The 24,333-nt window shown below is 45.8% G+C and overlaps 1 protein-coding gene across 3 annotated transcripts; it reads left to right on the top strand.

Annotated features, from left to right (window-relative positions):
- The first annotated feature begins 16,791 nt into the window (after positions 1-16,791).
- UBC (ubiquitin C) lies at positions 16,792-23,243 on the top strand. 3 transcript variants are annotated; one of them, XM_040416228.1, is made up of 3 exons: positions 16,792-16,923; positions 21,308-22,297; positions 22,526-23,243. In XM_040416228.1, exons 2-3 carry the CDS (start codon positions 21,311-21,313, stop codon positions 23,138-23,140), a joined length of 1,602 nt encoding a protein of 533 aa, XP_040272162.1. In that variant the 5' UTR covers positions 16,792-16,923; positions 21,308-21,310; the 3' UTR covers positions 23,141-23,243. The 3 variants fall into 3 exon arrangements, with proteins under 3 accessions (XP_040272162.1, XP_040272161.1, XP_040272160.1); XM_040416227.1 differs by having other exon boundaries at positions 21,308-22,630; positions 22,859-23,243; XM_040416226.1 differs by having other exon boundaries at positions 21,308-23,243.
- The last annotated feature ends 1,090 nt before the right edge of the window (positions 23,244-24,333 follow it).

Below are 24,333 nucleotides of genomic sequence, written 5' to 3'. Positions count from 1 at the left end.
ACAAATCAGATTGTAGGCCCCCCGGAGGTCGATCATGGTGCAGAAACGGGCATCCTTGACTCTGTCCAGCAAGTCGGGAATGAGAGGGAGTGGGTACCGGTTCTTCTTGGTGATGTCGTTCAGGGCCCGGTAATCGACACAGGACCGGAGACCCCCATCTTTTTTCCCCACGAAGAAGATGCCGGCCCCGACTGGAGAGGTCGAGGGACGGATGAACCCCTTCGCTAGGCTCTCCTCTATGTAGTCCTTCAGGGCCCTGGTCTCTGGTTCGGACAGATTGTACAAGCCCCCGTACGGCAGTGGGGCTCCAGGGAGCAGGTCAATGGGGCAATCATAGGGCCTGTATGGCGGCAAGGCGTCTGCTCCTTTTTTTCAAAAAGTCTGCATAGTCCCGATATTTGTCGGGTAGTCTGTGTTCAACGGTGCCCAGAACCGTAGGAGGGCTTGGAGCCGGAGACGTGTGAACAGGAGAACCGGAGGGGGGCGTGAAGGTGATGGAGCCAGAGGTCCAGTTGATCGTGGGGTTGTGTCTCCTAAGCCAGGGGATGCCTAGAATGACTGGAAACAAGGGGGAAGGCACGATGTCCCACACGATCTTCTCGGAATGGTAAAGGCCGATGCGGAGGAACAAGGGATGGGATTCCATGGTGATAGGTCCCGTCTTTAGGGTGCTGCCATCCACCAGATGCAGCTGGGATGTGTTCTTCTTAGGGCGCAACGGGATGCCTAGTTGGGAAGCCAGATCCTTGTCCATAAAACAGCTGCTTGCGCCCGAATCAATGATGGCAGAGAGATCAATATTGTTGTTGCCCAGCTGCAGGAAAACAGGGATGGTGAGATGAGACGAGTTGTTATACATAGGTAGGTTAATGCATACCGTGGGTGTCTCCGGCCTACCTGTAGGAGGCTTGATGGGACAGTCCTTCAGGAAATGGCCCGGTTTTGCGCAGTATAAACACAGATGCAGGGTTCTTCTCCTGGTTCTCTCCACCGTGGACAGGCGACCCCGAACAGCCCCAATCTGCATCGGCTCCTCCTGGTTACCGTCTGCCGCCACAGGAACCGGAAGCCGTAAGAATTCCGACCTGCGCTCCGGTAGAGGCGGGGTCTGTTGTCGCTCCTGTCGTCTTTCCCGGAAGCGGCGATCCAGGTGGGTTACTGAGTCCATCAGGCCCCCCAAGGAGCCCGACATCCCAATGCGGGCGAGCTCATCCTTGAGCTGCTCGGACAAACCGATGCGGAACTGGTCAATCAAGGCCACCTCGTTCAAGCCCATATCCGGGGCTACCTCACGAAATTCCATGATGTAATCCTCCACTGGACGTCTGCCCTGGCGGAGGGTGCGCAAGGTACCCCTGGCGGTTGAAGAACGCAAGGGGTCATCATAAAGTCTTTGCATAGCTGCGGCAAAGGACTTCCAAGATGCCAGCACTGGGTCATCGGCTAGTAGGAGTTGGTGCGCCCAGGTCTGGCGAGGCCCTGAGAGCAAGGAAATTGCCGTGCGTACCTTGATGAAGTCCGTGGCATATGTACGAGGCTTCAGGGAATACAACAGCTCGCAGGAAATGATGAAGGAGCGGTACTTCCTCCGATCACCTGAAAACCGCTCAGGGAGGCTGACTGACGGCTCGCTAAAGACCACTTCCAGGGTGCGTGCCGGCGTAGGGGGAGGCGAGGGTGGTAGCGCGGTGCGCTCTGCGATGCGTTGCTTCTGTGTGGCAACCCTCTGCAGCAGGTGCTCATGACTGGCTTGCATCTCCTGGAAGGCCTGCGTCATGAGGTTAAGTTGCTGGGTCATGGCCGTCCTGGGATCCACTGCTTTTGCGGGTTCCATGGTGTATGGCTGAGTTATTCTGTCAGACGTCCCAGGGAGCCCGTAGTGGGGTGAGGAACCCACTGCAGTAAGCAGCTGACAGCCCAGAAACGTGGTACAAGTTTAGGGATAATCCAAGAGGGGTAGTCAATGTCCAATCCGGGTCGAGGCAGGCAGCGAAGGTTCAAGGCGGAAGACAGTCCAAGGGTCAGTAACTGGGAAGGATACAAAGAAACAACAGGCAAATAGGAGGATACGCAGGAAGGCTAGGTGTTCACCATAAGGTGGAATAACTCAGCAATGAGCCAGAGCTCAGGCCAGGTCTTTATAGCTAGGGAAGGTAGGAACCACCCCCTGGTCCCCAAGGCAACCAGGAGGCCTCCCTCCCCGGGAACCAATGGCAGGCGAGGAAGGTGGAAGGTGTGTACTGGGAACCTCCCCCAGCAAGGCTCACACCTGACAGCCGGATAATGCAGGAACGCTATGCACCCGGGAATGCGTGCGCAGCCTGCGTACTGCGCATGCGCACACGCCGCGCACCCGCACCTCGGGCACCAGGTGTTCTACCGAGCTAAAGTGGAACCCGTGCCCTGCGCCGTGCCTGCGGTCCCCGAGTAGGGGTAAAACCCCTGCTTTCTGACACCTTCCCCCCACCCTAGCCCAACTTGAGCAGAGAGACATCCGTACCAGTATGTGTAAGAGTAGTTACACAATTGGACGCCAAGACAGTTCTGTCTATCTACAATAGGCCAGCCTTTTGAACATTATACAGTAACTATATGTTTCCCCTGGAGAGGGAGTGTAAGGAAGACATTTGTCCCCGTATACATTCTTGAACTAATGCCTGGGACGCTAGCTGTGCTGACTCAACCCACCCCTGCCATAAAGATAGAAACTTATTTGGACATTTTCATTTAGAGTATACTCCCTTTTCTAATCTCAGAATTATATTCATCCTATTAATTAACTCTTGTTTTGTGGGCGGGGGCCTCTCGTATCCAGTGTTTAGCTATTAGTACCCTAGCCTGGAACAGTAGTCTATGAATACATAGGGAGTTCCTGTCTCCCAATCCCGTTGAGTCCAGTATCCCCAGTATACAAACCCTAGGGTCATCAGGTAGACGTATCTGAGTTGCCATTGTTATAATATGTCTGACATCCTCCTAGTAGGATCGCAATCGTGCACAGTTCCAAATCATATGGAGCAATGTTGCGTTCTCTTCTCCACATCTGGGACATTTTGAGTATGAACGCACTCCAATTCTGAAGAGAAATTGTGGGGTTCTATATACTCGATGTATGAGATACAATTGTGATAGTCGCTGAGATTCACTAACCATCAGAGAGGGAGTGAGGGCTTTCCTTAACTTTGAATCTGCAAAAATGCTTGTACATGCCCTCATCATCTCCCGCCTAGTCTACTGCAACATTCTCCTCTGTGGCCTTCCATCTAGCACTCTCGCACCCCTCCAATCTATCCTCAACTCTGCTGCCGAAATAATCCACATCTTACCCTGTTACTCCTCTGCCTCTCCCCTCTGCCAATCCCTTCACTGGCTCCCCATTGCCCAGCGAATTCACTTCAAAATACTAACAAATATATACAAGGCCGTCCACAACCTGTCCCCTCCCTACATCTCTGAGCTACTTTCCCGATACATCCCCACACTCACTCTCTGATCCTCACAAGACCTCCTTCTCTCCTCTCCTCTTATCACCTCTTCCCACAATCGCCTCCAAAATTTCTCCCGTGCATCCCCCACACTCTGGAACTCGCTACCCCAACATATCAGACTCTCACCTACAGTGGAATCCTTCAAAAGAAACCTGAAAACCCGCCTCTTCAGACAAGCCTACAACCAGTGTAGGTGTGCTACAGCGCCATGTAAGTGCTGTATATGGTCATATAGTGGTGACAGACTCCCTTTAAAGTAAATTTAATTTGATCGTCAATGGAATTCAAATACTGATGAAATTTAGTGAGTGTCTCAAATGTCCCAATTCAAATGAGAAAAATGTCGTCGATGTATCTCCGCCACGACAAAACATGTCTAAAGTGGGGAGACACATAGACGCACTGTTCCTCAAGTGAACGCACATCCATATTTGCATAAGTGGGCGTGACATTAGAACCCATTGCCCCGCCTACTCTCTGCAAATAAAACTTTCCTTGAAACGAAAAATAATTGCAAGTATGTCACGGTCTCTCCAGTGACAGGGGTCAGAAGATCTAAGAGACTGGGTGCATGTGATGTGATCTACCAGCCTCTTTGGTTTCACTTGTTTCTGTGTTGTTGCTGGTTATGACCACACCTCTTCTTACCCATCATGCTATGCGATTGATAGCTACTTTTTGGTTGTGGAAGTTCTGGTGTTTGGTTCTCCACTGAGATCCTGCTCGTCCGTGTACTTCAGAGTTAAGTGTCTTTTTCCTTTTTCTAGTTTGTTGTATTCCCCTATCTTTTGGTATTAGGCCTGAGGGAGTCTCCTGTTCCTTCAGCTGGGAAGGAACAGGTCTTCTTTGTCCTGACACTATTTCCAGGGCCCTTTAGGGTCAGATAGAGCTCTAGGTTCCTGTGTATGAACATTCCTACCATTGAGGTCTGTTCATACTGATAGTAGTCAGGGCTCGGTTTAGGGATTCACTAGGTGGTGACCTTTACCCTTTCCCTAGTTTCCAGACCTAGTACCTTTTCCCTTCCTCCCCTGTGTTCGGTGTGGAATTTACCACCCACACCGTGCCAAACTAAGTGTCAATCCAAGAAGTTCCAGTATAAACCGTTTGGTATCATTTAAATATGTAAATTGTTTTAAAACCCATTCTACAGCTTGGAGGCCCCTACTGTGACTGATAGAGGTATATAACGAAAGAATATCAAAAGAGGCTAGTATAGCCCCCTGTGGTAATTCAATACCCCTTATTTGAGTCAAAAAACGCCAGTGTCTCTAATGTATGATTTAGTTCCTATAGCAGGGATGCTCAACCTGTGGCCCTCTGGCTGTTGTAAAACTGCAACTCCCATGATTGCCTTCTGTAGGGTGATAGCCATAGGCTGTCAGGGAATGATGGGAGTTGTAGTTTTGCAACAGCTGGAGGGCCGCAGGCTGAGCATCCCTGTCCTATAGCATCTTATCCAAAAAAAACACAATATTTGACAGGATAGATTTCCTGCCTGATATTATTGGATGCCCCGGAGGGTCTTCCAAGCTTTTGTGAATCTTAGGCAATATATACATTAGTGGAGTCACTGGGGATACAATTATCAAATACTCTTTCAACTGTTTATCAATGATCTTACACTCTTCAGCTCTAGTTAACAACCTGTTAATATCCTTAGCTATAGAAAATCTAGGGTCATTATCTAGTTGTTCATAGGTCTCTCCATCATTTAATTGTCTGTAAATCTTTCTAATATATTTAGAGGTGTCCATCACAACGATTCCACCACCCTTATCTGCGGGCTAAATGGTGAGATCGGGATTATTAGATAAACCCTCCAAAGCAATCAATTCACTTGTAGTAACATTAGGTTTCTGTAATTTACCACGTTGATCAACCTGTCTCATTATAGATATATCACATTTCACTGAATCAATGAATGCTTCTATAGCTAGCGTATGAATTCACCATGGGAACAAAATCACTTTTAAAATGTATATCAAATTGTTTCAATGTCAGAGCTGAACCCTGTGATTGGGAAACCACTCCAACCTCGGATTCAGTGAAGTTGGAGTCGAACCACACCCTCAGTTTAAGATTTCTTAAGAAGCGGTTCAAGTCCAACTCCAACTGAAACCAATCCATCCCCACCTGTGAACAAAAAGATAAACCTCTGTTCAAAACTTTCAATTCATATTCATCCAGTACATGTGAAGAAATATTTACCACCATATTAGAGTCTATTTTTTCTTGTTGGTATTCTGTATTTTGGAATTGTAATATCTTGGGGTCCTCTGCGATCTGTCTTTTCTTAGATCTTCTGTACCGACGACCTCCCCTTCTTCTGTGTCATCTTGTATAGATGAATTCTGGTTCTCTAAAAACGAACCCGAAGTTGATGCTGTATCGTCATTTACTTTACTTTCGTATTCCTGTTTGTGTCCCTCATTTTCTTAGGAGTCTTTTTCATTTGTACTTTTTTCAGTTATCAGTGTAGACTCCCATGTGTACACATTGCCAGATGTATAATCATATTGATCCCTATGCCATTTTATTATTTTTCTTTCCTCCAGATCTTTCTGCATCTTCTCCAAGAATGTATGTTGCCTTTCCAAAAAAGAATCCTAGTCATTTATAGACATAATAGACTTCATCAAAGTCTCTGTTTCCAACCGTTTACATTTAAGGCTGGCCAGTTCTCTTTGAAAAAACTCAATATTCAGTCAAATAATGTCCAAAGATATTGCTTCAAACCGTCCTCTGAATTCACCATCTTGTGTGAACATATTGGGTTTCAAACGTGACCTCATACCTCTTGGTAGGGGTGGGCGGTATAGGCGATATAGGCGATATGCGATATAAATTTGGGCCACGATATGGATTTTCGCCATATCGCCTATATCGCCGGACCGCGATATGATCGCGCTCTCTGCGCACACCATTTTCTCCTGATGAGCCGGCCGGCACAGTGGAGGGAGAAGGAGAGAGTCCCTCCCTCCCCACTGTGCGCGGCTGCCGCTGAACACCAATGAGGACAGAGTAGGAGGAGGAGGGGAGGGACTGTGGCCACTGCACCACCAATGAATGTGCCGGCCATATCCCACAGGGTCCCCCTCCTCCCCCCCATCATTGGTGGCAGTGGGCAGTTCCGATCGGAGTCCCAGCAGTGTAATGCTGGGGCTCCGATCGGTTACCATGGCAGCCAGGAGTCACGCTACTGAAGTCCTGGCTGCCATGGTATGTTAGTGAACAGCATTATACTCACGTGCGCCGTGGCCGCCGGTCGCTCCTTCTTCTGTCTGTGCGGCGGATTGCTAATGCTTATAGCATTAGCAATGCGCCACACAGACCTATGAGAAGGAGTGCCCGGCGGCCACGGCGCATGTGAGTATAATGCTGCTCACTAACATACCATCGCAGCCAGGACTTTAGTAGCGTCCTTGCTGCCATGGTAACCGATCGGAGCCCCAGCATTACACTGCTGGGACTCCGATCGGAACTGCCCACTGCCACCAATGATGGGGGGAGGGGGACCCTGTGGCCAGATCAGGCTGGGGCAGATCAGAGGCTGGTGGGGCAGATCAGAGGCTGGGGGGGGCAGATCAGAGGCTGGGGGGGCACATCATAGGCTGGGGGGCACATCATAGGATGGGGGGCACATCATAGGCTGGGGGGGCACATCATAGGCTGGGGGGGACATCATAGGCTGGGGGGGCACATCAGAGGCTGGGGGGGCACATCAGAGGCTGGGGGGGCACATCAGAGGCTGGAGGGGGCACATCAGAGGCTGGAGGGGGCACATCAGAGGCTGGGGGGGGGCACATCAGAGGCTGGCTGCCATGGTCAGCTCCCTGCTGTTGTGTGCACAAAGCACAGGGCAGCAGGGAGAGTGTAAAGTCCTATTCACCCTAATAGAGCTCTATTAGGGTGAATATGACAAGGGTTCTAGCCCTTAAGGAGGCTAATAGTTATTAAATAGAAAGTAAAAAAATTGTAAAAAAAATTAAACCCCCCCCCAATATAGAAAACAATATATCGCGATATATATCGCATATCGCACATGCTTGAAATTATATCGCAATATAGATTTTAGGCCATATCGCCCACCCCTGCAATTACACTTATGGTATTGAGCCAGTGTTAGTAAATGCAATTCAAATGACAAAATCTTTTTAGTGATGTTTTCATAATCCCTTTTAATATTGATGACAGAGGGTATACTGAGGAAAGTTATTCAGTTATTTTTAGTGGTATTCGGACATCAGAGGATTCTCCATTGAGAAAAAGCACATGGTGCATGGCGAAGTTGGTGTCCCGATAACCTCAACCTGCATGCGCTACAACAAAGAGTGCCGGCACGAGCGCAGATCCTAAGGGGAGGATGCAGCAGCCTCGGAGAATAAAGAATACAAAGAGAGAAGCCACGTATGTATAAATCACTACAAACGAGCGCTAAATAAGGACTCCTGGACGTCGGTAAGAGATACCAACACACTATGTATTGCAGTTATAGGGTAACTCAGCTAGATATAGGTTTGCGTACTTATAACGGAAAAGTGGTTTTACTGCCTGACAAGAACGCCTAAAATAGTATAATTTATTCTGATAATATTAAAATGTTGTGGCTACCCGCCAACAATACAAATTAGGCTAGGTGCAGTGGGGTAGTGGACTGTCGGTATAATTATCCAGCCACTAACACCACTCGTACCAATAATAGAATGAATCTGTGTGCAGTATTGGAGATATCTTATAGCCTCCACAATGTTAACCGCTCACAGTTTAGATACACTGTATGTATATAGTGTGTATCTATTAACTCTTAGGTCAATTAGAGCTACTGACAGCACAATCTGGGCGAGTGGGTGATTGCTTAGATATGCATTTGTGGCCACCAATCATGCCCTTATATAGCTGTCAGGCTCTCAGACCTAATTTTGTGCTCTATTATGCTTTATCCCTGCCTAATGTAGTGTCCACTCGACGCGTTTCTGTGCTGACCACTAAGGGCAGCCTGTCATCAGGAGCAGAGTGATTGCAATCCCATTTGCATCTCGCCTGTGTGCTTTGGCGCTACTGCATATGGGAGAAACAGGGAATAGTGTTGCACGCTGGAGGAGCCACACGTGCAGCCTGATAATCGCACAGCCTCCGGCTCTATGACGGCCGTAGTTGCGGCCGCCGAGAGCGCTCTTTCCATAGATGGGGCCACTCCCACTGGGTGGAGCTACAGGCGGCGGGGATTGGACGAGGCAGAGTAAGGCCTCCCCTCATGCCGCCATTATGTATTACGCATAGCGCTGACGTGGGTGACAGTTAATTGGCTACAATAGCTACTTGAGACCCAGAAGTATAGGTCCTGTCTGTGGATTACGGGCTAGATAAAGGAAAGAGATCTCAGTGATAGTAGTACTGAAGAATAGTGTATTCAGTCTCCCCAAAAGGGGAATGTTTAGTAATTATACTGTATGTAATATACTTGTATGAACAGCACATGAATATTATTGGTGACATCAGACTGGGGGTGTAGATCATATATTGCATCATGATGTTATACTTGCATAGGTGTGGCATGACTTGTATGCTATACCTGGTTGCTGCTGGTGTGTAGCAGCATTATGTCTATGTTAGATGAAGCTGGTATATGAAATAAAGTCATTTAAGCCGCTTGGTTTGAGTGTCTGTAATGTGAAGGTCCATTGCGCTTCTTTGCGCAACAATAGATTATCCACATCACCCCATCTGGCGGTACCCCTCACATGTTCAATGCCTTGAAATGTGATGCAATTGTTTACTCCCGGATGACATTCCATGATATGTTGCGCAATTGGTGTGTCATCCTCTTTGCTGATGTTGGAAAGATGCTCCCCTATACGCCTCCGAAACTCTTTTAGTTTTGCCAACATATTGCTTGAGGCAGATACATGTGGCTACATATACGACACCAACTGTCCTGCAATTTATGAAGGACCTGATGTTGTACGCAGTGGCGTAGCGTGGTTTGCCAGCACCCGGGGCAAGCCATGTATTGCGCCCCCCCCTCCCAACCTGTGGACACGCCCCTTTTACAGATAATGTAGTAGTCCTATGTAACACCACAGATAACATGGTGGTAACTCTCTAAGTACAGATGATGTAGTAGATGGGTATAAGGCCCCAGAATTCAGAACACACACACAGTGTGACCTGAAGTCTGGGGCCAGGATCCGGCAGAGTGGGCCAATTATATATCCTAATAATACGGAGGGGGCCATTATATATTATAATAATACAGGGGGGTCATTATATATAGTAATTATACAGAGGGTCCATTATATATCCTAATATTACAGAGGGGTCATTATATATAATAATTATACAGAGGGGCCATTTTATATATAATAATAATACAGAGGGGGCCATTATATATCCTAATATTACAGAGGGGTCACTATATATAATATACAAGGGGGGCATTATATATTATAGTTATACAGAGGGGCCATAATATATAATAATTATACAAGGGGGCAATTATATATTCTACAGGGAGCCATTATATATTATAGTTATACAGAGGGGCCATAATAAATGATAATTATACAAAGGTGCCATTATATATTATACAGAGGGGCCATTATATATAATAATTATACAAGGGGCCATTATATATTATACATAGGGGCCATTATATATTATAATTATACAGAGAGGCTATTAATAATGGGCCCTCTGTATAATTCTAATATATAATGGCCCCCTTGTATAATTATTATATAATGGCCCCTCTGTATAATATATAACGGCCCCTTGTATTATTATTATATATTATGGCCCCACGGTATAACTATATAACTATAAATTATAGTTATACAGTGGGGCCATAATATTTAATAATTATACAGGGGGGCCATTATATATTAGAATTATACAGAGGGCCCATTATTAATAGCCTCTCTGTATAATTATAATATATAATGGCCCCTATGTATAATTAATGATGGCCCCCTTGTATAATTATTATATATTATGACCCCACTGTATACCTATAATATACACTGCTCAAAAAAATAAAGGGAACACTTAAACAACACAATGTAACTCCAAGTCAATCACACTTCTGTGAAATCAAACTGTCCACTTAGGAAGCAACACTGAATGACAATCAATTTCACATGCTGTTGTGCAAATGGGATAGACAACAGGTGGAAATTATAGGCAATTAGCAAGACACCCCCAATAAAGGAGTGGTTCTGCATGTGGTGACCACAGACCACTTCTCAGTTCCTATGCTTCCTTGCTTGGTCATTTTTGAATGCTGGTGGTGCTTTCACTCTAGTGGTAGCATGAGACGGAGTCTACAACCCACACAAGTGGCTCAGGTAGTGCAGCTTATCCAGGATGGCACATCAATGCAAGCTGTGGCAAGAAGGTTTGCTGTGTCTGTCAGCGTAGTGTCCAGAGCATGGAGGCACTACCAGGAGACAGGCCAGTACATCAGGAGACGTGGAGGAGGCTGTAGGAGGGCAACAACCCAGCAGCAGGACCGCTACCTCCGTCTTTGTGCAAGGAGGAATAGGAGGAGCACTGCCAGAGCCCTGCAAAATGACCTCCAGCAGGCCACAAATGTGCATGTGTCTGCTCAAACGGTCAGAAACAGACTCCATGAGGGTGATATGAGGGCCCGACGTCCACAGGTGGGGGCTGTGCTTACAGCCCAACACCGTGCAGGACGTTTGGTATTTGCCAGAGAACACCAAGATTGGCAAATTCGCCACTGGCTCCCTGTGCTCTTCACAGATGAAAGCAGGTTCACACTGAGCACATGTGACAGACGTGACAGAGTCTGGAGACGCTGTGGAGAACGTTCTGCTGCCTGCAACATCCTCCAGCATGACCTTTTGGCATTGGGTCAGTAATGGTGTGGGGTGGCATTTCTTTGGAGGGCCGCACAGCCCTCCATGTGCTCGCCAGAGGTAGCCTGACTGCCATTAGGTACCGAGATGAGATCCTCAGACCCCTTGTGAGACCATATGCTGGTGCGGTTGGCCCTGGGTTCCTCCTAATGCAAGACAATGCTAGACCTCATGTGGCTGGAGTGTGTCAGCAGTTCCTGCAAGACGAAGGCATTGATGCTATGGACTGGCCCGCCTGTTCCCCAGACCTGAATCCAATTGAGCACATCTGGGACATCATGTCTCGCTCTATCCACCAACGTCACGTTGCACCACAGACTGTCCAGGAGTTGGCAGATGCTTTAGTCCAGGTCTGGGAGAAGATCCCTCAGGAGACCGTCTGCCACCTCATCAGGAGCATGCACAGGCGTTGTAGGGAGGTCATACAGGCACGTGGAGGCCACACACACTACTGAGCCTCATTTTGACTTGTTTTAAGGACATTACATCAAAGTTGGATCAGCCTGTAGTGTGTTTTTCCACTTTAATTTTGAGTGTGACTCCAAATCCAGGCCTCCATGGGTTGAAAATTTGATTTCCATTTTTTTTTTTTGTGTGATTTTGTTGTCAGCACATTCAACTATGTAAAGAACAAAGTATTTCAGAAGAATATTTAATTAACTCAGATCTAGGATGTGTTATTTTTGTGTTCCCTTTATTTTTTTGAGCAGTGTATAATGGCCCCTGTATAATATATCATGGCCCCTCTGTATAATATAAAACGGTGCCCATTCTTTCTAAATATACTGGCCTCCTTTGTATCTCTTCTGCCCACCTCCATAGTGCCCCCAGTACTTACATAAAAAAAAATAATAATACTCACCTCTCTTCATCACCTCTTGTAGTCTTTGCTTGGGTGTCCCGGCGCAGGCAGTCAGGAACACATGCGCCCTCCTGCGCCGCGTCATCACGTCATCTCGCGAGCCCCGGCGCAGGAGGTCACGGTGATATAATCGCGATCTCCTGCGCCGCTCTACTGCTTCTTAAAGCTTCAGGCCAAGCAGAACGGATGGGATGGGAGCCATAGGCATCCATCATCCTCATTATACTGCCTTCTGCCTGGCGCCCCCTACAATTTGGCGCCCGGGGCAACGGCCCCCCTACGCTACGCCCCTGGTTGTACATGCGTCCTGTAACAGTGCATCTGACAGCATTGCCTTTCCTAATCGCTTTGCAAGCTATACAATTGCCACACTTAAAGGTGCCCACAGGTTTGGTGCTCAGGCATGTCGCTTCAATAGGAGGATTATATAGGCTATGTACCAGATTATCTCTCAGATTGCTTCCTCTTCTATATGTTACCAGGGGATGGTCTCCCACCAGGTGACCTACTATTGGGGCTGATTTCAACAGTCCCCAATGTTCATTCAGTAGGTCACGAATTTCCCTGTATGCCACATCATAGGTCCCTATGATCCGTATTGTACCGTCGTTAGAATCTCGGTTTTTGGGAAGCAGAAGGTCATCTCTGTTACTCACTGAGGCGTGTGTATACGCCTCAGTAAGACATGACCTTGGATATCCTCTTTGAGAGAATCTTTTTTGCAAATCATTTTCGGCCCTTTTAAAATCTACCCACTCAGAGCATTTACGCCTAGCTCTTAAATATTGGCCCTTAGGTATGCCAAATTTGAGCCTGTTTAGATGTGCGCTTTCCCATCTGAGTAGGTTATTAGTGGCCGTAGGTTTGCGGTACATTTTGGTAACAATCCTTCTCGATTTGTCAATAGTGATTGACAAATCCAGGAATGTCAGATGGGTGTCATCAATGTCACTGGTGAAAAACAGACCAAGATCATTATTATTTAGCTGTAACACAAAATCGTTAAAGGCCATACGCGTGCCATTCCACAGAATGAAGACATCGTCTATGAATCTCAGCCATAGAACTACAGACGATGTCCACTGGTCCATTTTGTCACTGAAGAGATATTCCCTTTCCCACCAGCCCTGGTAGAGATTGGCAAATGTCGGGGCACAATGGCTACCCATAGCCACTCCCCTGAGCTGGTGGTAAATTTCCGGTTGAAGAGGAATACATTATGGTCCAGAACGAACTCTAGTAATTCCATCACAAGCTCGCCGTGGGCCACCAAATGTGATCCCCTCTCCTGAAGAAATGTTCTGACTGCTTCACACCCCTTAGTGTGTGGTATAGAGCTGTAGAGTGCCTCTACGTCAAGGCTGGCTAAGTAAGTTTCTGTGTCACAATAGACGTCATTCAAACGTCTGAGGACGTCCATGGAGTCTCTTACGTATGATGGGAGGTTAAGTACAAAAAGTCTTAAAATCTCATCCACGTACATACTAATTTTCTCAGTGAGACTCCCTACGCCTGACACTATAGGCCTGCCTTTTAGGGGACTAAGCCCTTTATGAATTTTTGGCACACTGTAAAAAACAGCTATTACCGGACATTCAGGTAGCAGGAAAGAGAATTCTGTCTTATCAATAAGGTGACATTGCTATATACAAATGGCATGGAACAAGGAAGCTGCAACATAGGAGACATTAAGATTTTAATATATTATTGCAAAGGAACATTTTGTGAAACAAACATAACAATTGGAGAACCAGAGTCTAAAATTAAAAACGGCATTAAAAAGCCGCATAAAAACCGCTATATATGATTATAGGTTCCAGGTAATTGCCAGAGCTCCACAATAGGAACCAGGAGAAGAACTGGGACTATAACTTGCTACTATATTTATTATCAAGCGTTATTTATTATGTTTTTTATTGTTATTTTTTTATTATCTAAAAAGTTTTTTTTGGTACTGTGAATAAAAGGTAGAAATATACTATACAAAGCCAGCCATTTATGGAATAATGAAATATTATAGCTAGGTGGTTGTAGCAGGCTGAGCTATATTTCAGTGAGCGCTTTAGAATAATTGTTATTTTTTCTCTACATAAAATTATGTGTCTGTCTTTTGAAAAAGTAGCACAAACGACCGTTCGCGATGGTCGACGAGAGGCTCCTGCCTGCTGAAAGTGTAATCCGTTCATCAGCCAAAACTGCATGTTGATGGCATGATCGGCTGAATTCAGGAAGTCAGTTTAGTTGGTGGGATCGTTAGTATGAACAATCCCATGGACAACTCGTATAATCGATCCCATGGATGACCGATTGGCCACAATGCGGCTGATCATTATCTCAAATGTATGGCCAGGTTTAGGCCTCATGCACACGGCCGTGTTCCGCGAGAGCGGTCCGTGGTAACACGGCCTGGATTCCTGTTGAGAGCAGGAGCGCACGGCGTCATTGGTTGCTATGACGCCGTGCGCTTCATGCCGCCGCTGCACTACAGTAATACAATATGAGTGTATTACTGTAGTGCAGCGGTGGCATGAAGCGCACGGCGTCATAGCAACCAATGAAGCCGTGCGCTCCTGCTCTCAACAGGAATCCAGGCCGTGTTACCACGAACCGCTCTCGGCCACGGAACACGGCCGTGTGCATGAGGCCTTATCCTTTGGAGCATCCTCTTTAAAGGGATTGTCCGTTTTTTTTCTATTGACCTATTCTCAGGATAGGTAATCAATATCAGATTGGCGGGGGTTCGACTCCCAGCACCCCCACAATCAACTGTTTAAAGAGACTGCAATGCTTGTACAACCGCTGCCTTCTCTTCTCTGTTTACCTGCTCACCGTCACAATTGAAGCTTGTACCAGTGCTGCTTTCTCTTAAAACAGCTGATTGGCGAGGTGCCATAATGTGTATATATATATATATATATATATATATATATAGTGTGTGTGTGTGTGTATAGTGGTTTTTCACATTTTAAGTAAACTTTCTTGCGCTTTCTGTACACACAGAATCGCCCTCTGTGCTCACACAACACAACCTCTGTGTAACAGCCGCGCACACTCTAGCAAATTCCATAGTCCGGGGAGTGAAAATAAAGTTCCGACACAACACCCCCACAATATGAGTGTATTACTGTAGTGCAGCGGTGGCATGAAGCGCACGGCGTCATAGCAACCAATGAAGCCGTGCGCTCCTGCTCTCAACAGGAATCCAGGCCGTGTTACCACGAACCGCTCTCGGCCACGGAACACGGCCGTGTGCATGAGGCCTTATCCTTTGGAGCATCCTCTTTAAAGGGATTGTCCGTTTTTTTCTATTGACCTATTCTCAGGATAGGTAATCAATATCAGATTGGCGGGGGTTCGACTCCCAGCACCCCCACAATCAACTGTTTAAAGAGACTGCAATGCTTGTACAACCGCTGCCTTCTCTTCTCTGTTTACCTGCTCACCGTCACAATTGAAGCTTGTACCAGTGCTGCTTTCTCTTAAAACAGCTGATTGGCGAGGTGCCATAATGTGTATATATATATATATATATATATATATATATATAGTGTGTGTGTGTGTGTATAGTGGTTTTTCACATTTTAAGTAAACTTTCTTGCGCTTTCTGTACACACAGAATCGCCCTCTGTGCTCACACAACACAACCTCTGTGTAACAGCCGCGCACACTCTAGCAAATTCCATAGTCCGGGGAGTGAAAATAAAGTTCCGACACAACACCCCCACAATATGAGTGTATTACTGTAGTGCAGCGGTGGCATGAAGCGCACGGCGTCATAGCAACCAATGAAGCCGTGCGCTCCTGCTCTCAACAGGAATCCAGGCCGTGTTACCACGAACCGCTCTCGGCCACGGAACACGGCCGTGTGCATGAGGCCTTATCCTTTGGAGCATCCTCTTTAAAGGGATTGTCCGTTTTTTTCTATTGACCTATTCTCAGGATAGGTAATCAATATCAAATTGGCGGGGGTTCGACTCCCAGCACCCCCACAATCAACTGTTTAAAGAGACTGCAATGCTTGTACAACCGCTGCCTTCTCTTCTCTGTTTACCTGCTCACCGTCACAATTGAAGCTTGTACCAGTGCTGCTTTCTCTTAAAACAGCTGATTGGCGAGGTGCCATAATGTGTATATATATATATATATATATATATATAGTGTGTGTGTGTGTGTGTGTGTATAGTGGTTTTTCACATTTTAAGTAAACTTTCTTGCGCTTTCTGTACACACAGAATCGCCCTCTGTGCTCACACAACACAACCTCTGTGTAACAGCCGCGCACACTCTAGCAAATTCCATAGTCCGGGGAGTGAAAATAAAGTTCCGACACAACACCAACACCCCCCCCCCCCCCCCCCCCCCCCCCCCCGACCATTTACATTCCCGCTTGCTATGTGTTTCTCCGCCATCGCACTTATCTTCATGGCATTTCGAGAAGTAAAACCCGTGACTCATACATTTGCACAATGTTTTAAACACCACATAAGAACGAGGTGATCGTCCTTGGTATCGTATGACCCTATGCATGCCACTGTAGGGAACGTCGCCATAAATCAAATAGTCCCGGTCTAGGGGGTTTTGCGGAAGGTTACTGACGTTCTCTATATAAGCGAGCGGCGTTCGCGCACTCACTCATTTCTACCACGCCGTAGAAGGTTCAGACTTGTGGGTTTCGGCTCGAGGAGATATTGCAGTAAGTATGTGACGCGCGCTCCTGGGATAGCAGTGACTGGTTTGAATACCACAGACATACGTGCATTTCGCTAAATGGCCGCTATTTTGTAGAGGGTTGTCTGGTCTTTTAAGGTATTTACTGAGACGTATCGGAACGGTCGCCTTTGTACCGCGCATTGTCTAGTTACGCGAATTCATGTTTTTATTGCGTGTATTGCAAGGCAGACTGTTAGTACGTGATGGCGGTTGTCTTGCTGGAGAGTCCGCCATTGCCGTTAGTGATGCAGACAATAGCAGGCGGGCTGTGGGGAGGGGGAGGGCTTGGCGCCGCGTCTCTCCGGATGTGACTGCTGGTGGTCACGTGGGCTTTCTGGTTCAGGCTGCAATGGAGATCTAAATGGGTACAAGGAGGGCACCTTTTTCTCACCGTGTGCCTTAGACTATATGCTGACCACAGTGAAAAAAGTCCTTTAAAAACGGCCAGTCAGTTTTTCATGGCCATTTTGCAACCCATGGATGAGCTTGATTGGCAGTTAATTATAGACCTACAGCTAAAATATCGTCCTCCATAGTGTACCCTTTTTCTGCCCCAGCTTTAGGGTCCATTCACATGTCCGTAGAATGGGTCCACATCCGTTCTGCAATTTTGCTGAACGGGTGCAGACCGGTTTATTTCTAATGCACTGTGTGTCTACACCCGCATTTCCGGTCCGCGGCTCCAGAAAAAAAAATAGAATGTCCTGAATAGGCATTCTCTATTGGGGTGCAGCGTCAGTGTACGGACGTTTGAATGGAGACTTAATATGTAAATAATGACCCTATAGTGACCCCAGCTGCTTAACCCCTTCAGGACCGGATGTTTTTCTTTTGTTTTCGTTTTGCGCTCTGACCTTCCCAGAGCCATAACTTTTTGTCTGTTCACATAGCCATTTGAGTGCTTGTTTTTTGCTGGACTTGTACTTTCCAACGACACCATTTAATATTGCATGTGATGTAGTGGGAAGCGGGGGAAATTTTTTTCCATATGACATCGCAAAAAAAAGCGGGTTACGTTTTTTTTAATTACGAAGTTCGATGTACAATAAAACTGACAAGTTACTCTTATTGTACAGGTCAGTATGAATCCGGCGATACCTTTTATATGTATAGGTTTTTCTTGCGTTTTGATAGTGAAAAAAAATCTTAATTTTGTCGCCATATTTTGACAACTTTTTGAAATGGTGTATGGGGCTCACTTTTTGCGGGGCAATCTTAACTTTTCATTGATACCATTCTAGGGTGTGACATTTTTGATCACTTTTTATGATTTATTTTTTGTAGAAAATGAAGCAACCAAAAACTGCGTATTCGGCCATTTTGACGCTTTTTTCCGTTTCACTGTTTGCTGTATGGGTAATATATTTTTACACTATGGGTGTTTTCGCACATTGTGACACCCATGGTTTATTAGTTTTTGTTTTTATTTTGGGGAAAGGGGTGACTTGAACTTATAAAATTTTTATATAGTTCCCTCATCTGATTGCTATTATCATAGACTCCAATGCACTTGCATTGAAGTCTGATTTCACTACTTTCCTATGGAGCCCTATTACAAGCAAGGGCTCCATAGGAAATACTATGCAGCAGCCTCCTGACACGGGCTGCTGCATACACGCTCTGGCTCCCTCCGATCGCCACATGGGGGAGCCGCAGCAAAACAAAGTGCGCCCTTTCGGTTTCAGCATGCTCAGATGCCGTGGTCAGGCACTGGGCATGAAAGGGTTAAGGGTACTTTCACACACTTTGATTCCGGCGGGCAGTTCCGTCGCAATCTGTATGCAAATGGATACCATTTGTAGACAGATCCGGATGCGGATCCGTCTCACAGATGCATTGCAATACTGGATCCGCCTCTCCGGTTGTCATCCAGAAAAACAGATCCGGTATTTCTTTTTCACATTTTTAAAGGTCTGAGCATGCGCAGACCGCAAAACCAGAACACTTGGGGCTGGATCAGCATGCTGCTGTATTTTCTCCATCCAAAAACCGTACAGTGACTGAACTGAAGACATCCTGATGCACCCTGAACTGATTGCTCTCCATTCAGAATGCATTAGGATAAAACTGATCAGTTTTTTTTCCGGTATTTATCTCCTAGGACTGAACTCAATGCCGGAAAAGTTTATCGCAATTGTGAAAGTACCCAAAGTTGATTTTAAAAAGTTGTGTGACGGGTAGCCCTAGCCTAACATTAATGCTATATATCTGTACAGTGTGTATTATGATGGTGTATATATACAGCAGTGTACTGGCATGGGGTATAACAAATGCGGTGTACTGATGTGAGGTATAATACAGTGTACAAATATAGAGTATATACAACAGTGTACTTATGAGGTGTAACTTGTACCTCAGGTATCGGTAGGATGTGCATGTGCACTATTGCTTTTTTCATCTCTGGTACTGCTGGATATAATCTGCTGCAGGAGCTCTTTCCAGCAATCCCATAGAGATGAATGGAGCAGCAGTGCGTCTGCTTGACCTGCCTCCCATCTAATACGAGGAGTGCCTCTTTAATGTAGATTATGGTTAATCAGGGGTGTGAGCTGCCCTCCGCACATAACAGGCAGTGCCTATCTCTGCCTCTCCTGTCTGACATCTGTACACTGTAAGGATACGGTGGCCCTGCTTGTCCAGATCTAACATTGTCACACTAATCCCCTTTTGTCACATGTCTGATTGTTACTTTAGAGCAGGGATCAGCAACCTTCGGCACTCCAGCTGTGGTGAAACTACGACTCCCAGCATGCACACTTGCCTAGCTGTTTTCAGAACTCCCATAGAAGTGAATGGAGCATGCTGGGAGTTGTAGTTTCACCACAGCTGGAGTGCCGAAGGTTGCTGACAGCTGCTTTAGAGCATGCTTGTGGTTTCTTTTTTGCTGTGGGTAATCAGATTTGTTATCGGTGGCACTGACGGGTTAAATTCACCTGTTTTCCAAATCTGATAGTTTTCAGGGAATGGAAGCCAAAGGCTTAAAACTTGGCCAATATTCAGCTGCCACACATACATGGTCCCTTACAAGAGCACTTGGGCAGACTGTACCAGATGGACATGTTCAGTGCAAGAATGCTTTATTGACAGAAAATGGAAATACTAATCCTGAGATTTACTGTGTCTTAGACAGTTGCTTGTATGCAATTAAAAACTAGTTATTCAGGAAACTGTGCTGCTGCGATCTGTGTAGCCCAGGCCTCATAATGAATGGTACTGGGCTGCCATACCAGGCTTAACCTTTGGATAACAGTGGCACTGTGTCAGGAAGACCGCATCCATTTTGTTGGTAAATGCAACAACTCATTAACTTTTTTTTATTTTTGTGATCACACTTATCAGGCCGGTGACATGAATGGGGATTGTCCAGTGTAGACTACATCTAAGTGAGGTTACTTTCACACCTGCGCTAGGTGCAGATCCGTCTGGTATCTGCATAGACGGATCCGCACCTATAATGCAAACGATTGTATTCGTTCAGAACTGATCCGTTTGCATTATGAAGAACAAAGTCAAAACGGATCTGTCCTGACTTACATTGAAAGTCAATGGGGGACAGATCCGTTTTCAATTGCACCTTATTGTCAGTGAAAACGGATCCGCCCCCATTGACTTACAATGTAAGTTAGGAATGATCCGTTTGGCTCCGCATCCAGAGCGGAATAGAGGTGGAACGGAGCCAAACTGATGCATTCTGAGAGGATCTTTATCCATTCAGAATGCATTGGGGCTGAACTGATCCATTTTAATCCCTGAAACGGATCTCACAAACTGAATTGAAAACGCCAGTGTGAAAGTAGCCTAATATAGAAAAGCATAAACTGATCCTATCTAAATACCCACTTTATAAGATGCCTGCAGTTTACTTAGGGGGTTCCCTGGGAGTTTTTAGCAAGTGCCTGTAGCCTGCCTCTATAAACAGTATTAAAGTCTCGGAAAACCCATTTAAATACTGATGACCTTTCCTCTGGATAGGGTATCAGTATCTGATTAGTGGGGGTCTGACACCTGGGGCCCCCCGCCGATCAGCTGCCTGCGGCCTTCTTGCTGCTTTTTCTAAGCCAGGCTGTGTCGCGTTCATCGGTCACATGGCCTATGCGCTGCTCCACCCCATAGAAGTGAATTGAGCTGTTGTGCGATGGCAAGCACAACGGCTATACAATGTACGGTGCTGTGCTTGGGAAGCTACGAGAGGTCATGCTCACAGGGGCACCAGTGCCCTCTCAAACAGCTGATTGGCAGCGGTCCACCATGTGCAGATCAGCACTGCACTTAGAAAACAAAGTCCTGCCTTTTACAGTAAAATGTTTAACTGACATTTCCTTTAATTCCTTTAAAAAAAAATGCTAAATATATATATTTTTTTTCAGAACATGCAGATTTTTGTGAAGACGCTTACTGGGAAGACTATAACACTGGAAGTTGAGCCAAGTGACACCATTGAGAATGTCAAAGCAAAAATCCAAGACAAGGAAGGAATTCCCCCAGACCAGCAAAGATTGATTTTTGCAGGAAAACAGCTTGAAGATGGCCGTACTCTGTCTGATTACAATATTCAGAAAGAATCTACTCTCCACTTGGTTTTGCGACTGAGAGGTGGCATGCAAATTTTCGTAAAAACCCTGACTGGCAAGACAATCACCCTAGAAGTTGAGCCAAGTGACACCATTGAGAATGTAAAAGCCAAAATCCAAGACAAGGAAGGAATTCCCCCAGACCAGCAAAGATTGATTTTTGCAGGAAAACAGCTTGAAGATGGCCGTACTCTGTCTGATTACAATATTCAGAAAGAATCTACTCTCCACTTGGTTTTGCGACTGAGAGGTGGCATGCAAATTTTCGTAAAAACCCTGACTGGCAAGACAATCACCCTAGAAGTTGAGCCAAGTGACACCATTGAGAATGTCAAAGCCAAAATCCAAGACAAGGAAGGAATTCCCCCAGACCAACAAAGATTGATTTTTGCTGGGAAGCAGCTTGAAGATGGCCGTACTCTGTCTGATTACAATATTCAGAAAGAATCTACTCTCCACTTGGTTTTGCGACTGAGAGGTGGCATGCAAATTTTCGTAAAAACCCTGACTGGCAAGACAATCACCCTAGAAGTTGAGCCAAGTGACACCATTGAGAATGTCAAAGCCAAAATCCAAGACAAGGAAGGAATTCCCCCAGACCAACAAAGATTGATTTTTGCTGGGAAGCAGCTTGAAGATGGCCGCACCCTTTCAGACTATAACATCCAAAAAGAATCTACCCTGCACTTAGTCTTGCGTTTGAGAGGTGGCATGCAAATCTTTGTGAAGACCCTAACTGGGAAAACAATTACTCTAGAAGTTGAACCCAGTGACACAATTGAGAATGTGAAAGCCAAAATCCAGGACAAAGAAGGTATCCCTCCTGACCAGCAGAGGTTGATATTTGCTGGCAAGCAGTTAGAAGATGGCCGTACACTCTCAGATTACAATATTCAAAAAGAGTCCACTTTGCACTTGGTTCTTCGCCTTAGAGGTGGCATGCAAATCTTTGTGAAAACCCTGACTGGCAAGACCATTACCCTAGAAGTAGAGCCAAGTGACACCATTGAGAATGTGAAAGCCAAAATCCAGGACAAAGAAGGTATCCCTCCTGACCAACAGAGGTTAATCTTTGCAGGTAAACAGCTTGAAGATGGTCGCACCCTTTCAGACTATAACATCCAAAAAGAATCTACCCTGCACTTAGTCTTGCGTTTGAGAGGTGGCATGCAAATCTTTGTCAAAACCCTGACTGGCAAGACCATCACCCTAGAAGTGGAGCCAAGTGACACCATTGAGAATGTAAAAGCCAAAATCCAAGACAAGGAAGGAATTCCCCCAGACCAACAAAGATTGATTTTTGCTGGGAAGCAGCTTGAAGATGGTCGCACCCTATCTGATTATAACATCCAAAAAGAATCCACCTTACATCTGGTCCTCCGCTTGAGAGGTGGCATGCAAATCTTTGTGAAGACCCTAACTGGGAAAACAATTACTCTAGAAGTTGAACCTAGTGACACCATTGAAAATGTTAAAGCTAAAATCCAAGACAAAGAAGGGATTCCTCCAGATCAGCAGAGATTGATCTTTGCAGGAAAGCAGCTTGAAGATGGTCGCACCTTATCAGATTACAATATTCAAAAGGAGTCTACTCTGCATCTTGTTTTGCGTTTGAGGGGTGGTATCTGAAGCATGATGATCAGGAAGTGTTGCTGTCAATCAATGCTGCCAGCACTTTGAATCATGTTTTTATTGCACTTTTTCATTAAAGTTTATTGCATTCCAAAAAAAATTTTTGTGGTAATTTTTGTACATAAACTTGTTTTTCAAAATGTCTCTTCACACACGGCTATCAAGCAGATTATTGGGAATGAGTGTTCCCACACTGATTTCTGATAAGTGGCTCATGTATAGGTGCCAACCATCACCCGATTGTTCATCAGGTGAAAGCACAGACACCTAAATCATTGTTTCTAGGCAGAAGATTGTTCTGACCAGAAACTTGACTGTGCGGACTAGTGATTGCAGACCTCCATACAGTGGAGGTGATTGCTGCATGGTAATGCAGCTCTCCCATCCTCTGACAGGCAATTATTGGGAACGAACAGTTAATTTCTGATGCCTGCTTGGTTGGCCTGTTTAGACACACTGTAGTTGCTGGCTGTTAAGATAGCATTTGGCTCCTTGAAATGGGGTGTTACCGCTTCTGCATTCCCCGTGAAATGGGTGTGCAGCGGAGTTGGTTCAGAAGAGACCCTTGTGCCTCCTCACCAGTCACCCATGCTGTTAATTCTAAGGTTAGCTTCACATGTGCAGTTTTCTTAATGAGTTGATGCTGCTTTTTAATGAGAACTTGATCTGAATTTATTGAGAATTGTACATGTGTTGTCACCCTTGTGGTTGTAACTGAGGGCAGGCAGTGACTGGGGCTGTATGTTCCATTTGCCCCCATAGTTTCTTGGCAGCATATTTATGCGGTGCGATGTGCTGCATAAGATCAGCCGGCAAGTGAATTTGATTGTATGAATGCTGGTCCCTCTGCTTATCTAGTGATAACTGCTGTGATCAGTGGCATAATGGCAAACACCAGATTGATGCATTGTAGCAATCAGTCCAGATACCTAACTCTTCAGCTCTGTGTTGCTGACCAGAACACTTGAATGGTGAGGTGAAGTTGCATTAAAGGGTTTCTGTCACCCTGCAAAACTCATATTTTTTTTTTTTGGATAGTTAGATTCCTCATAGTGCGATATAGGAGAATATAATGCTCTTACTTGCTTTCATGCGGCCGATTCTTTCTAAAACAAACTTTTATAATATGTAAATGAGGGCTCTACCAGCAAGTAGGGCGTCTACTTGCTGGTAGCTGCTGCAGAAATCCG

The sequence above is a fragment of the Bufo bufo genome, chromosome 2 (assembly GCF_905171765.1).
Source record: "Bufo bufo chromosome 2, aBufBuf1.1, whole genome shotgun sequence".
NCBI lineage: Eukaryota > Metazoa > Chordata > Amphibia > Anura > Bufonidae > Bufo > Bufo bufo.
Note: the sequence above shows the minus strand (reverse complement) of the source record. Positions and strands in the feature narration are given on the sequence as shown.

Coding starts and splice junctions, on each gene's coding strand:
- UBC (XM_040416226.1), top strand. CDS start 21,311: ATGCAGATTTTTGTGAAGACGCTTACTGGGAAGACTATAACACTGGAA.